This window comes from Agelaius tricolor, unplaced genomic scaffold (assembly GCF_023055355.1).
Source record: "Agelaius tricolor isolate 1412-34295 unplaced genomic scaffold, bAgeTri1.0.p SCAF_7, whole genome shotgun sequence".
In the NCBI taxonomy this organism is placed as follows: domain Eukaryota; kingdom Metazoa; phylum Chordata; class Aves; order Passeriformes; family Icteridae; genus Agelaius; species Agelaius tricolor.
Genome location: NW_027269267.1, coordinates 14,815,147 through 14,834,069, shown reverse-complemented (window position 1 = coordinate 14,834,069; position 18,923 = coordinate 14,815,147). Strand labels below are relative to the sequence as shown.

General features: G+C 38.2%; 1 protein-coding gene and 1 long non-coding RNA gene across 6 annotated transcripts in view; one reads left to right on the top strand and one right to left on the bottom strand.

Moving 5' to 3' along the window:
* The window catches only part of LOC139591619 (uncharacterized), a 413,264-nt gene that overhangs the window by 83,207 nt on the left and 311,134 nt on the right, over positions 1 to 18,923 (bottom strand). The window lies entirely within an intron of this gene.
* Positions 1 to 18,923, top strand: part of PHEX (phosphate regulating endopeptidase X-linked) — a 95,502-nt gene that overhangs the window by 74,584 nt on the left and 1,995 nt on the right. The window contains exons 16-21 of the mRNA XM_071430398.1: positions 7,453 to 7,507; positions 10,579 to 10,646; positions 12,028 to 12,158; positions 15,085 to 15,150; positions 15,263 to 15,367; positions 17,067 to 17,143. Of these exons, the coding sequence (XP_071286499.1) occupies positions 7,453 to 7,507; positions 10,579 to 10,646; positions 12,028 to 12,158; positions 15,085 to 15,150; positions 15,263 to 15,367; positions 17,067 to 17,143 (502 nt within the window). The remainder of the gene's footprint in view (positions 1 to 7,452; positions 7,508 to 10,578; positions 10,647 to 12,027; positions 12,159 to 15,084; positions 15,151 to 15,262; positions 15,368 to 17,066; positions 17,144 to 18,923) is intronic.

Genomic DNA, 18,923 nt, shown 5'->3' with positions numbered 1-18,923 from the left:
GATTTACTAGATTTGGGAGAATTTAGCAAATCTTGCAAATGCAGTAGATGTACCAAATTTTGCTGTCTTTTAGTGCAAACACTTCTGTCTTTGGTGTTGCTTTGCTTGATTTTCATTACTAAACTGTTGATAGTTTGAATGACCAATGATTCTATTAATATTTCCAAAGGAGAAATAAGTAGCTACATCAAGGTAAGATGCACCTCAAAGAGCAGAGTTAAAAAATATGTTACATATAATTTACCTTAATGTTATACAAGTTTATTCCTGATGTTCTCTGTATGTGAGTTTTATTTATTTATTTTCTCTTTTTCCATAATTCAAAGTGTCTTAGAGGAACCACTATGCATGTTTATAATGGTTGTTAATTATTTTTTAATCCTAGTTTGGATAATTTTTCAATTTTCTGTGCATTTGCTCGTCAATTTCCCCTTTAATTATAGGTACTTAACAAGGACAACAGGTATGTGTCATTGCCTTTAGAGTCTCAAAATGTATCTAAGTACACTTCATATCATCTAAGCAGCATGAATACTATCTTTTTAATTCTCATAATTGGAACACCAAAAACAATTTCTAAAGGATTTGTTTATTTTAATGCACTCTAAAGCAGTCAAAAAATATGTGCTGAAAATAGACACAAGTGATGATCAAAGTGTGCTAGCATACTTCTATTCAAGAAAAGGTTTTATTTCATTACAGCACTAAAATATTAGCCTTTGAATATGTTAAGGATAAAAGGAAACTATTCATCAGACATTTGGTGTGTTTTGGATTTTTTTTTAAGTGTAAATATGTATGCCTCTAGAATATATAAAAATAGTCACATTTGTGGGCTGTGAACAGTAATGAAAGGGAGATTTACAGTGAACTGAGGCAAATATAAGCAATGCACTCATGAGGTGTAAGCTTGAATAGATGTACTGGATAATTAATGTTGATATTATCTCTGTAAGTTTATATCCATGCTCCTTCTGAGTCATTTGTGCTGTTACTGCAGTTCTCTAGTGAAAGTCAAGAGGCCTCTTTAGAGAGAGGCCTCAATACATGTTACAGGAGGCAGATATGATCTACAACAGAATTTAAAAATTGCATTCAAATTAGCATCCACAGAGAAAACCACAGATGAGAGCTCATATTAGCCAATAAGTCTCATCTTTGCAGGAAGCATCACGCAGATATTGACGCTGGCAGCTCACTGATGCTGGGAGTTGCAAGGGATAACTCTTATCTTGCCAGGAGCCAGGGAAGTGCTGGAAAACAGCACCTGGTGCCATGGCCAGGGCAGGATGAGAGGAATGTGCATAGGGCATTTTCTCTTCCCTTAAGAATTGGACTGTTTGGAAGGTTATTGATGAAGTAGTTTCAAGTGTGCCATTAGTTTCCTGGAGGTTAATGAACTTAACAGATTTGGACTGGACACTTTCTGAGCCCTGTTATTAAGTAAGCTTTAAGTGTCTTAAGTGAGCCCTCATTTTCAATTTTCCTGATTTACTAAAGACTACTATTCTCTTTTATTTAACCATGGTGCATGATCCTTACCTCCATTCTTTATTTTTTCTTCCTAAAATTCCTATCTATGAATGTATAAAATAGAAGAATTTGTTCTTTGTTCTTCTCCCCCTAGCCCCCATTCCCTCACCCTGGGGAATCCACTGAGGATTTTTCCTCATAAAATAAAGATTTAAGTTTCTCATAAAACAGATGTTTTCACATTTCCTACTTCCTTAGCAGACAGTCTTCCTTGGCACCTTACAAACCATGTCATGTTTCTCCTCATGTTGCCCCACTGAGGTTGGTAAACACCAGGTTCTCTCTTTTTCATGAGTAGAAAAACAGCCTCTTGTCAGATGAGGGAGAAACTGAGCCAAGAATTGAAGCAGAGGCTACAGAGTCCTCTGCTTTCAAAGACCATTACTTCCCTGTATCTCTTTAATGAATTTATTCACATAATAAATTCATTATTATGAGTTCTTAATAAAATTAAGCTTTATGTTCATGCATTGCATGGAAGAGTTACTGTGCCCTACACAATTGATATTTTCTGTCCTCTTTGTCCAGAGGATAAAACTTGAAATAAGGTGTATGATTCAGGTCCCTATAATGTCAGACAGTTTGGTCTCTGTCACCTACATATGGGTGCTCAAAGCCATTTGGGTGTCTCAAAGTATCTGAAAGCAATGTGTTTTTTCTCTTGTGTTTTATCTGACATAAAACTTGCAGGAACCCTTCTTGCCATTGAGACTGACAGCTAGACCCCAAACATCAAAACCATCACTGGGATGAGATTCAGTAGTCCAAACAGAAGTCTGTGAAAGCATTTTAAACAAATGTATCCTGCTCTTTGGGCTGTTTTTAGACAACTAACCAACATCCCAGCTGTCTTCACATTTAATTCCTTATACGAATTCAATATTCTTTGATTACTGACCAGCAGTTAGTCTTCTGCTTATATCTTATCCCTTTAAAACTCTGCATCTGAATTCATTCAGTGAATTAATGTGACTTCAAAAAAGCAAGTTAGAGCTTTTGAACACATCTGAACTGTCAGCACACCAATTGGCAGAGTACCCTGTATATCACCCAGTTTAGCACAGCTGTCTTCCATATCTGCTGCTTATCTATACGATTCACTAGCCTGTCAGAAGTTGCTTAAAACAAACCAACCTCATTATTGGAAGCTGTAAATGCACTAACTTGGAATAAGGCTTTTCCTTGCTCAGTTAAAAACAGCATGCAATATAACTGAATAATGTAAGTGAACTATGCAATTTGAATTCATATTTAGTCTTGAACTCCAAATTTCCTCATGATTTGGTGAGTCGTCTCATGTGTTTTTGGTTTAGTTTATCCATTATTGCTCTGCATTTTTTTCAGGGAATTATCAGATCAAATGTAGTTATTTGCATCTTCTTGGTAAACTAGCAATATCATACTGAGGTAAGGGTATTTATCTGCAAAGTGTGTATAATAATACCAGAAGGTTTTAGCTAGGATTTAATAATGACAGTAAAACCCTGGCAAAATTGAAAAAAAAGAAAACACCTTCAAATTTTAAATACATTCTGACAAGCTTTACAGCACCTTGCTGGAGGGAGATGCTGAAAATAACATCACAGATAAAATGAAGATAGAAACATTTAATTACATTAAAAGTAGTCCTGTGCAGGCAAAGTTCTGTCAGAGCTTCAAGATCAGCCTAAATTCAGAGTGAAATATTTGAAGTAAGCCGGGTGTTGGCTCCACTGCTTGAGGTGCCCCTGCATTCCAGAGCAGTAAGGTGACTAAGGGGAAAGTTGAACCGTCACTGTGCAGAGACACAGGGGTTTGGATAGCCAAAAGCCCCCCTGGAGATGAAGCTGGCAAGGGATGTGAAGAAACTTTTCTGCAAGTGTAGCTGCAGCAGCAGCAGCAAGTGGAGGGAAAATGTAGTGCTGAATGAGGGCAGGGGACCTGGTAACAGGAGATTCACCCTTCATGGAGGAGGAGTAGGTTAGGGAATGTTCAAATAGACTGGGCAAGCACAAGCCCATGGGCTCTGACAGGGTGCACCTACAAGCTCACAGCACCATTATGAGGCCACTCTTGGTAGTCTTTGAAAGGCTATGGTGACTGGGGGAAGTGCCTGAGGACTGGAAGAAAGCAAATGTCACTCTTATCTTCAAGAAGGAAGATCTAGGGAATTACAAGCCAGGCTCGCAACAGTCCCTGAGTACATGATAAAGTAATTCCTGGAAACAGTTTCTCTGACCAGCTTTCTACATTGAGATTACTAGCTCAGTGGAGGAGGAGAGACATGTAAATATGATTTATTCTTTTGAAAGAATTTCAGCACTGTCTTCCCTAACATGCTCAAATACCAACTGCTGAAGAATTGACCACTCGAGCAGATGGTCAGGTGCACTGAAAACTCCTTGAACTGCTGGACTTGAAGGGCTGTGATCAGAAGAGCTGGTTCCTAGCATGGTGGGATCAGTGGCACAAAGTCCATCTTGAGGATGATCTAGCCTGGCTGTCCCACCTTGCCACCAGTAAGATGCATGGATGTAGGGTACCAGTGGTGTTCTGTGACAGCCTGAGCTCAGCTGTCCACAGAGCAGTGCTCTTGTGACATGTGACACCAGTGCCCATCTCAGAATGGTGCTGCAGACCAGTGGCATTGCTCCAAATTTAGGGTAGGTTTTAAGAAAGTAGTCAAAGCACATTCTGCAAGTCCAGGTCTTGATGGCAGATGGGTTTGTGTGGGGTCTGTAATAAGATAACACAATTTTCTTCCTGTGTGCTCTTGGTGAGTAATGGCTTTGGTGTAGACTCTGGGCCTGCATTTGTAATCCATTGTATAAAGAGAGAGACTGTCAGCCTGTATCTCTCTTCTGGGGCTGTGTAGAGGGACAAAGCTTTAAAAGATGCACAACACAGGCTAAGTTTGCGGTCAAGTGTTAGCTCAAAATACATTCCTACTGCCTATATCTATTCCTTAAGATGTGAAATTCCCTGAAGTCTGTCTGTCTTACTCCAGATCTGTCCTTTGTCTGCTTGAAATCCAGTTGCATAGAAGTAATCCCATTAGTATTTATTGCATCTGCAGCCCAATATGAGCTCTCCGAGTTTTTTCATTATCCTTTTAGGTGCAATATGCCAAGCAAAAAAAAGAAACAGGCTTCATGGGGGAATTGCCTAAATCAAGGGATTCAGATCAGCACAAAATAAGAAACTGTCTGGTGATCAATCTCACGTTACAATTTCAAGGACACTCTAGGTATAAGACATTGTTATCCTTGATCCTCCCAAGGATGATGTAGTTGTTGCTTGCCTGAAGGAGATGTTGCATAAAGGTGTTGTCAGCTCTCATTGTGTTCCTTCTAGTGTTGGAATAGTGGACAAGCACCCTCAGTCCCTCAGTGCTGCTGACCTCTGGAGAATGGGATCCATTTGCTTTTCTTGCTCACCAAGAATAACTTTCAAACCTAGATTTTCTTTATTACCAACAAACAAACAAACAAACAAACAAACAAACCAACAAAACCAACAAAACCACAAAAACATGCACTCTCCAAACAAAACAGAACAACTCCTACTGGTGATAATGTATTCCAGTTTCCTGAGGTTTTCTGAAATGTGTAGTACATTCTACTGGCCTCTGACTCTGCTTTGGCCTGGAAATACTTCCTGAGCTTCCTTTAGTGCAAACTATAGAGATGTTTTCACACATGTCCAGAAGCAGAAACCACTCCTTCAACCAGCACTTTTCTCAGTGATATCTAACCTAAAAAGGATCCTGACTCTGAGTACAATAATTACCAACCTGTTGTACAGATTCAGCACTGGAGCTTCCTACCATTCATGCACATTGACTTGTCCAGTGAAACTATGTCATGGCTTAACTCACAGCTGAATGTGTTTCAGCAGTGCTTTATGAAGACACATTTAGTGTAGCTGGATAAGCCTGAGTGAAGATTTTCACCTAATTTGCTGTAAATAATGCATATTACCTCTACTGCAGACAAGTGCAAACTCACTACAAGTTTATATCTAAAACAAGAGAAAATTTCTAAAATTAGAAAAACTAATTGCAGCTTTCTAAAATTAGAAAAACTAATAACTAATTGCAGTTCCTTAAAAGATCTGAATAGCCTCTTGGTGCAGTGACAGGCTCCCAGGATTCTGTGATCATTAAATATGATTTGTGGGGTGACTGTGCTGCCTTGATTCACACTGCCTTCGGTATGGGCTCATTTGTTCATTTTGGCCACAGTTCCTCTCCTCTGTTGCTGTGGGGATAGGATCATTTAGAGTTAGCAGAACCTAAGCTTTCCAAAACCTTTTCTGAATTTCAGTGTTTGGAGGGAACCAGTTCAAACTAGATTTTCAGCTCTGAACACAGCTCTTAAGGCCTAACAAACAATTTTCATCAGGTTGTATGTGTGTACCCTTGCTGCTTAAAAGGTTCAAAACATGCATGATAAATAATCTCTGTGCACTGACAGGGAAGAACAGTTAGATCAGTAAAACTTTGTCCTTGACATTGGTAAAATTGTGGTTTGCATTGCTGGAAAAGCAAATTGTATGCTTGAAAAAATAAAACAACATCTGGAGAAGTAAGAAAAAAAAACAACCCAGGCAACACTCAAAAAATTTTGTAGCCCACACTTTTTATAAGCTAATTGCTGATAGGGATGATGGCAACCATGGAGGAGCAGCAGAAAAAAGCAGCTGGGCAGGCCAGGAGGACATGTCTTGTGCCACATCATTTGGCATGGCATGAATTACACTCAGCATCCTGGGTCTGCTTTGGGGATTTTTTTCATTTGAAAGTAAGTTTTTAAAGACCTTGTAAGGAAAAGACAAAGATCTTGCCTGACAATTACCTCAGATATAAAGAAATCCATAACCAAACTATCAACAAAAAACTGAATAGTATTAGAATCAAATGAATATGGTTTCTGTATTGTTCTGGGTGTTCAGGTGATTTTTTGAAGAGGGACCCATAGGGTAAAGAAGAGTTCCTGGGAAAACAAGTGAATCACTTGAGGAAATGTTCTTCCTCAACAAGGTGATGACCATGTGGGTAAATCTTCTAAGCAGGTGCTTTAGAGATGAGAGTTTGTGACCCAAGACAGTAAATTCCACATTTGGGCCTGGAAGGATGGCGCTTTTCACCATCATATAAGAACTTTGACCATGGGTGTATGTTTCATTTAGCAATTATTTGGGCTGTTAAACTTTTACCACGTGCAGTTCCACTGTCTTTAGTATCCTGGCACTAAAATGTCCCCCTGGAATTAAAAATAAACCCGTGACTTTAAATTTGAGGAACAATTTTGTTTCCTATGTGAAACATCAGTTGCTCATCACTCATCAGAGTGTCTCCATTGCTGTTTTTTTGGCAACTGGTTAGTTGCCAGAACCAGAAGCAGCCAGGTAATATCTGTAGCTAGGCTGAACCTACAGCCTTAATAATCTACAGATTTCCCTTACAAAAGTGCCTAAGTATGTTCATTTACCTCTGTTTTTCATAAACTAAATAGAATCAGGCTTACATTTTATCACTTTCACATTTCTTGCTTCACTGAAACCTCACTAAGCTAACAGTATTTTAATTCTTACTGCACTTTACCTATGTATTATCTACTGATCAGTCAGCACATCTGAGGATAATCCAGGACCCTTCATAGGAAGCCTGAGGAGTGTTTTTCACAGGAACACATGCATTTACTCAGACCTGCTTGTAGCAGGATCTCTGCTGCCACTCTGAGATCCTCTCTATTGCATTCTACCACCCAGGGGAAAGCTCCCCTTGAAAAACCTTCTGAAACCAAACAAATGAGGTCATAAAATCGAAATCCTTGGGCATTGTGACAGCTATTCAGCTGTATTCAATTGACCTCACCAGATTTTTCTTTTCTTTTTTTTTTCTTTTTTTTTTTTTTTTTTTTCTTTTTGTTATTGCAGGATTCCCAGCAGGAGAACTTCAAAAGCCTTTCTTTTGGGGAACAGAGTATCCTAGGTAAGTAGTGCACAAGGGAACCTCATCCACCTAGAACTGAGGAATAACAGGGAAAGGTATTGCAAACAGAAATACACAAAGAAGAGGGTGAGGAGAGGAAGGCTGTGGTGCTGAAGACAACTGAAAGGCAGCCCCAAGGAAACCTGTGCTGTCCTGCTGTAAGGGCAGACTTGGTCCTTGGGTTGTGTGTTCTCTCCTGCTGTATCCTGCTTTTGCCTCTGGAAAGGCTGACTTTGAGAAGTGCTGCTTTGTGTGGTATTTTCTTACCCTTGGGAGCTGTATGTGTTGCTGTTGTCTTAAACTGATGACTGATTTCTCACAGGAATTGCTAATTAAGTGCACCCAAGTGGAAGTGTTTCAGTGCTACAGCATGCAGATGCAGCAGTGTGCACATGGCAGGTATTAAAAGGAATTGTAAATCAGATACTGACACTTCCTGAACAGAAGTGAATACCCTGAGAAGCCAATTATTATCAGTGTATTGTTCATTTTCTGCTAATATCTAAGATTAGCAGTGAGCCCTTGTCTGTGCCTGTTGAGGTGCATGAGAATATCTTCATGTGCATAAGTGATTGCCTGAGCAGGCCCATGTGCCAGTGAGGCTGAGGAAGGGTAATTATAGGTCACATACATTAAATTTTGAAAAATCACTGCTTTTGTGCAGTTCAATAGCTTACTATTTTAGGGTAGGATAAGACCATGAAAAATTTCTGGTGGCAGTTTCTGAAAGTTATTTTGCAGTTATATAAAGCCAGTTTCTGGTGAAATACATCCTTAATAAATCATTGTTTAAAAAAATCAAACTTTTTGAACATTTTGTGTTTGCCGTCATCCAGTCTGGATCGTGTCCTTGTAAACAGGAAATTTGGCAATATATGTAGAAAGACAAGTTTAATTTATGAATTAATTAATTTGTATTCAAAGAGAATTCTTGTGGGCCAGGTGACTTTGTAAGTGGTAATTTGGGATAGGAGAAAGTCCTTTCTTGTTAAGGTGAACTTATTTTCTGTTGTAGTTATTGCAGACCAGCTTTGCTTTCTGATTTCTCTGTATTCTGACCTTCTGCCATAGTGATAAAACTGTGTTTCTTTCAAAGTCTTATACTTTGCTCATTTCTCTTCCTTAAAGGTTACCTTAGCTTAAATTGGTTTTGCTTGAGTACGTATCAAAATGTAATTTAGTAAACAAATGTAGCTGGTTTATATCAGACAACAGATTGCTTTTGTCCTTGAAATATTCTGGATGTTTTCTGTCTGCTTAGAAGAAACAGTACATGGCAGTGGAGCAGATAAACCATCAAAAAGTCACCAGTGCCTGCTGAAAAACTAATTTAGCAAATATTTAACATTTAGTGGCATTTTAGTGTCCAGTTCCAGCACAACCACCAAAACCCAGTTACATCTATTTGCAGAAAGCAAAGCTTAGTTATCACTTTTACATCTCAGTACATTAAATAAAATAACACTCAAATGCCACCATTCACAATTGTGAGTCTCCAGTGCCATATATATTGAAACAGAGACTTCAAACTACCTGACCTCACAGTTTCCTTTCAGTTCTGAGCCTCCCCAGTCCCAGAAGGGTCCCTTTTAATATGGTGTCTGCTGGGCTGCACCTAACCTTTCCATCTCTGTCCTACTGTGCCCAGAAGTGAAAAGCATGAACAGAACTGGGAAAATTCCTGGAAAAAATGTTGCTGAGCTGGACAGAATTCTGCATTGGGGTTCACAGATACAAAGCCCAAAATTCACTGCAACCTTAACCTCATCTTTTGGAACTTAGGAAAGCTCCAGGGACTGGCAGAACACCAGGCTGTTCTTTGTCCCTGCCCCTCATGGTGACAAAGAACCATAGAGGAAAAATAAGATGCATTTAGTAATAGGGCTTGTTTCTTCTAGATCTCTTTACATGTTTTGTGCCATTATTTTTATACTTCTCCAGCTGCAAAAGATCCTGTATAACCCCTTACTTTAGATATGGAAAACAAGTCTTACATAGTGCATTTATTAGGGGTAATTATCACTGTGTGCTACACAAGATTACAAACTTGTCACACAAAAGGATGGTATTTCCATTGCTGAAACATATAATTTTAACCTGCATTTTTGGAGATGGTTTGTAACAGTACTTGGGCTAAAAAGCAGTAGGGGAGATTTTAACACATGCAAAGTACCATTCAGGAAAGAAAAAAACAAAGTGAAGGATTTTCATGGGAGCATAGGGAATGAAATGATATAATAGTTTTTGGGCATGACTGAGATGAGCAATTAGTGCACTACGGATCATTAGGTCCAATAATGTTATTTCAAAACCCTCTGCCTCTCTTCTATTTCAATACAATGTCTTAGAAATACTATAAGCTACTTTGAAGTATAGCGTTTCAATAACTGAAATAATTAAAATCACAAAAAGTAACTCCACAAATAAAAGATACATTTAGTAAATCACCTACCCATGATACCCACTGCATTTGGTGTAAAAAAGCCCTGAGCTTTTCCCTTTTTTATCCCTATTTCTCCTAAAAGCATGCTTTTTGGGATATAATAAAGAAGATATAATTAATTGTCAGTCAGGAATACAAAGTATTTCCTTTTACTTTGTTTCCCAGGTGCCTTAGATCTGTGTATCATATCCTATACCAGGGCAGGTGCAAGGGAATTATATGACCTTTCTTTTTAGAACTGAATGGAGATCTGTTCATGCTTCACAAAAGAGTCTTTGTTTCAGAGTAGGTACAGCTGTGACTTTGTCCTGTTCCCAGTCAGAACATTGAGAATTCAGTCAGCTGAAGGAGGGTGGAACTCATATGATGCTGATAAGGGATTTGGTTGGAAGAGTGAACCATCACAATGCTTTCAAAGTTTTAGATTAAATGTTACTTTTAAACAAGAGTTTAACATTAAGACTCTCAACATCTTTAAATCAAAATTGTGTAGGTCTGATTTTTAGACCCATATCCCCTTCCTCCTCAGCTTATTTTTAAATCAATAATGATCTTTCCTGATGTCTTTTGTCCTTTAATGTTCATGACTGTGAACACTTTCTGAGGAAACTGCTTCTTCTTGTTACAGGTCATTAAGTTATGGTGCCATAGGAGTGATTGTTGGCCATGAGTTTACTCATGGATTTGATAGCAATGGTGAGTATTTGACTGCACTTTGATAACTTTTTTTTTATTTACAGAGTTGACAGATTAGAAAGCTGACTTGTACATGCTGTAGCCTTTTTATTGCTTTGGTTTTTTAATGGTGCTGAGTTGTGTGAAAAAATTATAAAATTGTATTTATTAGATTTATTTACATGGAATCTTGCTTGTCTGAATTGGATTTTATTTGGTAAGAAATTCCACAAGTTTGCTTCTTTCATTTTGTCTCAAATGAAAACTAAATCAGCAACAGATTCTGAAAGTCCTAACAGGGGGAGGGGAGAGTGGGAAGGACAAAGGGATAATTTCTGATTGATAAAAATTACAAAGAAAACTTTTCATTTCAAATTTGACATTTTTCAAAAGATAATTGCAAAAGTTTTAAAATACAATACTGTAACAAGAGTGGTACAGAAAAGGTGTTGCGAAATATTAAAATTAAATTTAAAAAAAAAGAGAGACGGGGAAAAAAATAGTCAGAAAATGTCAGTGTAATTGTCCTGACAAACTGGATGGAGTGGGGCATTGCCACTACTCATGTTTGGCTGTCTCAGCAAAGTGCTTTTAAAAATTGGGCTGCTGAGAGAAAGTTAGGGGAGAGGGGGGAGGAGGGAGATGCAGGGAGAAAGAAACTTGAACCTCCTCCTCTAGGGAGTAATTTTGAGTTTGCTTATGTTGTGCAACATAGAATACCTTAAAAAAAAAAAAAAACAAAACAAACAACAAACCCAAAAAACGCCACAAATCCTGTTTGCACTGCTCTACAACACTTTGTGTCAGCAAGCACAAGCAAATGGAGACATTTTTCTTCATAAACTCCCACTTTGTGTTGGTGAGCACCTAATCTCCACCTTGTTTCCTGCCCCTCAGAAAGGAACCTAAAGTTCGATTTCCCCCTTTCCAGGGTCTTACCTTTCAAATACAGAAATAAATACATCTCTAGGGAATTTGTCACCTTGTGGAAATTTTAGAAGTTTTCATGAAATGGATATGCTTCCCGATCAGGTCAAGAATTAATAATAAATTAATTATTATCACATTATCAGAATGAAAGACATATGGTCTGAGGATGAAAAATGCAATTATACTTGCAAGAAAGCTAAGTGCCTCTTACACTATGTAATTATAAAATGTACTGTAGAATTCATTAGTTATTACTATATTTTTCTGCAAATGGAAATTATGACAATTAATAGAATGCCAGCTTTTCACTGCTTATTTGAGTGGGGCCAAGATTTTGCTCACTGATCCTATCCATTTTGTACACACACTCACATGAGAACATTCCCCTCTCATTTCTATGAAGGTGATATATTCCTAAATTTTAAAAGCTTTTTCCTGCAAAAACATTTGTTTTCTTTCTTTCCTTTTTGAGGTCGGAAATATGACAAAAATGGAAATTTAGACCCTTGGTGGACAACTGACTCTGAAGAAAAATTTAAAGAGAAAACAAAATGCATGATTAATCAATACAACAACTACTACTGGAAGCAAGCTGGCTTACATGTATGTAAACCACCAGTGACTGAAAACAGTGGTACATGAGGAGTCTGGGTCATTGTGCTTTTTTTTTTCATTTTTTTTTAAGTTCTCTTTTTATAAATCCCAACATATTGGAATATTAAACTACCAACTTCATTTTTCACAACAAATGATTTTTTGAGGTGAATAATTGTGTCAAAAATTGTCTGTCAGGTTTGATTAGTCCAGTCAAATACCACTACCCACACTCTGGTGACAGGGTTAAACCATTTCTCTCCATCACATCATTTTGGAATCAGAGGAAGAGGATGAAGTCACTCAGCAGGGCTGGTCTAATTATTGTGAGCATGTTAAATGTCTTCTGAAGATGAAGTCTGTAATGAAAACTGAGCAGTCACTCTTTTAGAAAGAGTATAATAGCATGTTTTATAGATTCCTTTTACAATTCTGCCTGTTATTTATTGCAGCTATAAAATGGATGCATAAGCCCTACTTTATTTCAGATTCACTCTTGCTATTTCCTCCATGTGTGCACACAGACCCCATTTGTATGTTTAATCAAGGGAATATGACAGCAGTAGTTCCTAGAAAAGGATTGAGAAAGTGCAAGGGAATTGTTTCTGTTTTGTTGTCTATCAAAGGTATGGGCTTCCCTGAAGAGGTGTACATTCATATGTGTGTCCAAAATGAGGATAAACAGGATATGTTCCAGACCTTCAGAAATGAATACCTGAAATTCCAGTGATGTTGTCTGGGACACAATTTTAATCTTAGTTTTCAGGATAAAACACATACTCCAGTCCCCACTCAATTCTATCACCTCTATCTACATTTTACAAATACTAGTAAATCTTTGCCTTTTAAGAACAGTGAGGACCCATGAAATTCTTATCAACAATTCTAGCACTTTTCCCAGGCTTGTTTTTGCTGATCTCAGAGATAACAAAGCCATATTGTGGTCCAGTCTGAAGTCCAGAAACTTAGACTTGAAATCCTTCATAATAATCTAATTTACAAATAAAAATTCTCAGGCTCATTCCTGAATATCTGTGGGACAAAAAACTGTCATTACAAAAATGCCACTCAAAGAAGATCCTTAAAACCTTCCCCAAGGATGTGGCTGAGCTCTTCCCATGCTCTGCCATTGGCTTGGCCATCCCCTTTAACTTTTGCACTGTCTCTTGAGATGAGGTAGGTCTGAATTTCATCCCAGTGTAGATACTGCCTTTGGAGTCCATGGGCTTACTAGAGAGACCCTGTTACCCACAGCCTTGTCATCCCATTCCTTCTATATCCACAGGATATCCAAAAGCACTTTTTAGATAGAATATTTTTCCAATTTTCTGACATATTTTATGGCTTTTGTAGGAAGAGCTATGCAAGCAAAGGCCTTTTATTGTTATCACTTTGGCCTGTCATTTGCATCAATACTCTGCAGGTTTTTTACCCTTGTGTGAATATTTTTCTTGGATTAAGAAACCTATTTGTTCTTCTTCTTTCTCATCTGGTATACAATACAAATGTCTCCAGAAAAGAAACCTAATGAAAGAAAAAGTGATATAGAAATAGCTTCAGAGTGCAATAATCACATAAAGTCCTCTTGTCAAATAAAGGGCTTATCATGGCCCGTGATCCCTGCCACAAACTCTCCGTGCAGAGTAGTCTCAAATACTTGATCCCCAGCTGCCTGAGACCAGCAGAAAGAATTCTTCCACTTTTTAGCTGGCCTGTGGCCCTGTTAGGTTACGCTGATCTTGTGCTCTAAGTCAGTCTCACAAGCCCAGTGCAAGTGAAATGTGTGAGCAAAAAGGCCAGAGGAAAAGTCAGCTGTGTGCTGTCTGCTCCCTGGTGTCTCAGCACCTTTTCTCCTAAAAGCTTCTCTCTCTCTCCTCCATCTCCACCCTCCTTAGGGCAGGGGAGAGCTGGCAGGAAAGGGTTGCACTTTCCTCTCTGGCTCCCATTTTTCCTGTAGTGTTGTACCCAAGGCATCAAGGTGTCCCAGTCCAGTCTGGGTGCTCATCTGCACTGAGTGTGGGGCTGTGTTCCTGGCCCTTCCCTTGAGTTTCCCCCTCATTTTCTATCCTGAAATGAGTCCTGATGCCAACCCCACTGTGGCATCCCGTGGCAGGGGAGAGCTGATGCTGCAGCCAGCATTGACCTACAGAACCCTGCTCAAACCATGCTCAATTATCTTGCTTGTTCGAGGCACAGGAGAGAGTAAAACTGCTTAATTACAAATACAGTTGGTAACACAAGGACCTTAGTTGGCTGGGTGAGTAGAGATAATGCCACTTCAGCAGAAATTAGGATTTCTTTGTAATGATATCGAACTTGGTAATGCCAGGAGAGCAGTTTCCTCACAAAGTTTATATAGTGCAGTTTCCCACAACACATTCTTGTTGCTATTGCTCCTGCTCTTGGAATCAATACCCAGGACAAGCAACAGGAATCTCCTTTGCAGATATTTTTAGAGCACTGAATATACTACCAATTTTGATTCTGACAGCTATTTTTAATTAAGCTTATTTATGTTATGACTTAGAAGTTATTTTTTGCATCCCAGTAGCATATTAAGAGTTATGTAGAGAAATAAATATAGCCTTTTAGATAAAAGTTTAAGAGGCTACTGGATGTCACATGTCACCAGATATAAACAGTCCTTAGGGGAAAATTACTGACACTCAACTCAAAGATCAGGGACTGGATTCTTAAGTGCATTCTATCTACTATATTTTGTGCTGGAGAGATCTATTACCAGAGCCAGGATAACTCATCACAGAAAATATTTTACTGGCAGTATTCACATGGAAACCCAGTTTTCTTAACCAAAGTTGCTTGAAATTGACTGAGGTGTTCTTGCCTTGTTTTACTTTGCCCCCTCTTTTTGAAGTTGATCAAGTAGGAAGTTCAGAAATGGGTCAAATGATTGATGTTCTTTCATTCTGCCAAGGTGAAAGGGAAGAGAACTTTGGCAGAGAACATTGCAGATAATGGAGGTTTGCGAGAAGCTTTCAGGGTAAGTAGATGGAAAATATCTGAAACATCATGTTACTTAAAAAATAATAATAAAAAAAAGCTGTGGTTATCTTCATGTTGCTGAAAGGCACTTAGTATCTCTTTCTTATCAGGCATACAGGAAATGGATTACAGAAAAGAGAGGAGGAGAAGAAGAGCCTTTACTGCCAGGCCTTGAGTTCACACATAACCAGCTTTTCTTTCTGAGTTATGCCCATGTGAGTAGAACAAATGTATTTCAAATCCCCATCTATTAACTTGAACAATGTGCAGTGCAGAGATGAGCTTGCTTGTTTTCAACAATCTGCATCACCCAAACACAGATTTTGAGAGTATAAGGAGAGACTTCTCCCACAGTTATTATTTCTTTCTCTTTCCCTCTTTGTCCTCCACTACCCATGGTGCCAGAACTGCTGAAATGATTCTTGGTTTTGCAGTGTTGTCACAGCAACTTTCTTTCTTTTTTCTACTTCTCTGCACTAAAAGGGTCTTCCTGCATGTATTGACTCCTCAGCCTCCTTCAATTTTAACTCACACCATTTGTTACTGTGTACATTGTTCAAGGGAACTAAGCAGCAGTGAAGAAAGTCTTAGTTTGTTTTTTCCCATCTGTACACTAAATATGCTGTGACAAAACTTTGATAAGGGCTGTGATATTTTTAGGAAAAAACATAGAGCGAGGGAGGATCAGAAATTATTTATTTGGGTAAAAAAATTGGGGCAAACTCCCTACATGAGAAGTAAAAGGCTATAAAGCTTTGCCTCCAGTTGAAGGAATGAATCATCCCAAACTGAAAAAACAAGACCCAATGCAACAATGCAACCAGTCCTGGCTGAAAAGAATTTCTCTGCTGAGAGTCAGTGTAGCAGTCTATGGGCCTATGGCTGTTTCAATTTGACTATATTGAACAAAGAGAATATTCCATTTTCATTGTTTATGCTGAATAGAGTTTCACCTCATGTCAGTTTTTCTCCAAGAAAATTTTGAAGCTAGAGGGAACATCTGGGGCTCTTACAGGACAACTGCAGAAATCATATGTCCAATGGTCCCTCACAGGGAGGGCACATGCACAGTGAGAGCAGTGTATGCAAGGTACCCTCAAGCTCAGTCTATTTCCACAAAGCTCAAGACACTCAACAGGCTTTTATAAAATGTCAGGACTGTGTTCAGCCAGAAAAAATTGCACTGAAGTTCACTGAAATCCTATGGGCAATCTGGCTTAAAGGATTTTGTTGATAGGAACATTTAATGTAGAGACTTAGGTAAGGTAGGGGCAGTTTAAAGGAGACTTTTCATGCAATGGATACAGCATAAGAGGGGTTATTCAGTTGTGCAAATATTCTATCTACCCTGTTTTTTGGTCAGTTATGATTGAATTAAGTATCTTATCAGGTACAGGGAACTGGGGACCACTGATGGAAATGTGGAATATGTATAATTTTGAAAGAAACTGACATTCCAACATGGCATAAATATATAAGGTAATATAGCAGCAGTTCTAGAGATGATAAGCATTATTATGTGTACTTTTTATACACAGTACATAGTTTTGAGACCAAGAAGTATGTTTGGTAATTATTAAGGTGTGAGATGCTGCAGAACAAGCTGAAAGACAAGCTACCATTATAGAGAACTTCAAAAAAAGAACTAGTAAAGTGACTGTGATTAGATGATGTGAAAGAGTGTGTAGAGAAAAACAGTGGGTGGACACTGGATCCATTAGGGGATTTGAAAAACAAGAGAAAACTGCAGATTGGCAAAGGTGAAACAAAATAGGAATTTATGGTCTTTCCATTTTATGTATTTTATAAGTAATAGACATCCTAAGAACAGTGACATTACATTTTGCTGTGCATAAAAAGTCATCCCAGATAATGTGCCTGTTTCTGATTTTTTTTTTTCTTTTATTTTATTAGGTAAGATGCAACTCCTTTAGACCGGAATCTGCAAGGGAGCAAATATATACTGGAGCTCACAGCCCTCCTCAGTTCAGGTAGTGCAAATATGGTATTTCCTCAGTGTACACACAGAATCAATCACTGCAGAACAGAAGTGCAGAAATACAGCATTTTAAGAGGGGTTTAAGAGCAAGCACAAAATTGGATTGTGCTCTTGGTTTAGATGGAAATTGAACTGCTTTTATTAGCTTATCTCTCACTATTATAAATGCTCTTCTGTAAAATTGAGGAGCTTGCATCTACCTTCAAAAGCATTTGAACCAGAACACACTCTGATCCCTGTGATGTCCTGTAATCATGGCCTGAGTACCTAAAATGCCTCATCTATCACTTTCTTTCCCTAAGCAATTCCAGTTTAGAAAACAGTGAATATAAGGAGGGGCCTTGATTTAATCTGTCTGAGTTCATTAAAAGCTCCTTAGTCTTCACCTTGAATTACATTGATAAAGCAAAGCAAACTGTGCCCTGAGTTCAGTTCAAGCCCTGACTCTTCCCTTGGCCTTCCAGGGACACTTTGCTTGAAGGAGCTGTGGTAGTCCACCCATATCAGAGGGAGCCTGTTCTGGCCAAAAGGCTCCTCTGGCCACAGACACTCATGAACTCCCTGCCATGGGAAGGGGGGAAGTTTTAGGGACTACATAGGAATTAAGAAGCCTGAGTTTATTTTTCTGCTTCTTCACCAAGAACATGTTGGTTTTGTTGGGATTCATGTTGGTTGCATTTACTTAACTAAGAATTCTGTGTTTGCCCTTGGTCAAGTACTACATTACCTCTTTATTTGGACAAAGGATGTTATATCCACAACAAAATTCACACAATACAGTGGATTATTTGCCTTCTAGAGAATCTCACCACTTTCTGTTGACTGAAAGAGTGTAATACCAGTTAGTGAGGGTAAAAGTAGTGCAGTATGCAAATCTGTGTGCCTTTTAACATTGAAAATACATCATGACAATGAGGATGGGAGCATCAGGCTGACATTCAGCCTACAGAGATATTATTTTCATAATTCCTACCCATGTTAAGATTTTGGTAAAATATCCATCTGTTGTCTTTTAAAATCCTCAGGTTTATTTACCTGTATGTATATTTATATTCTGAATAATTTTATAGCTACATTCCCATGAGATGGTGATACACGTGGAACTCTAGTGATAGAATATTTATTTGGAAAACTCCTTTAGAGTATTTATTTGGAAAGGCATCAGGCTATGAAAGAAAATTTCAGAGTTTAGGTTAATTTGAGATCTAGAAAACATAGACAAAACTTTTTCTTAGTTTTTGTGAGAGATACTGTGAACTGGCTTCTGTTTCACAACTGAAGAAAAGCAGTGGTGCTTGTCTCCTTGCAAATCATATCAGCTGGGCTAAAAAAATATCTTATCTATTTCTCCCAGCTTGGTTTCATTTATGTCCCAAGACCATTATAAGCATAACTGCAATACAGCTAGCTCCAACACTGACAGCTTTTTCTGTCCAAAAAGCTCAAACAGCCCTTTTAAAAGTAATCATAAAAGGTAACAATAAAAATTATAGAAATGAACAACATATGTCTTGAGCACAGGTATATGCATCTGAACTACTCACACCAGTTTCTTTTCAAAGTCAAAAAGGAAATGTCATTTTAGAAGTTTATATATATATATATATATATATAAAAATAATCTTTCAGTAGGTAATAAATTTAAATTACTTAGACTATGCAAGTACATCTTTCTATTGATTACCAAGGGAGGCCAGTGTGACCTGCTCAAGGAAAGGTGTCTCTACTATAATTCAGTGGGATGAAATCCAGACACTCCACTCTGATTTCAG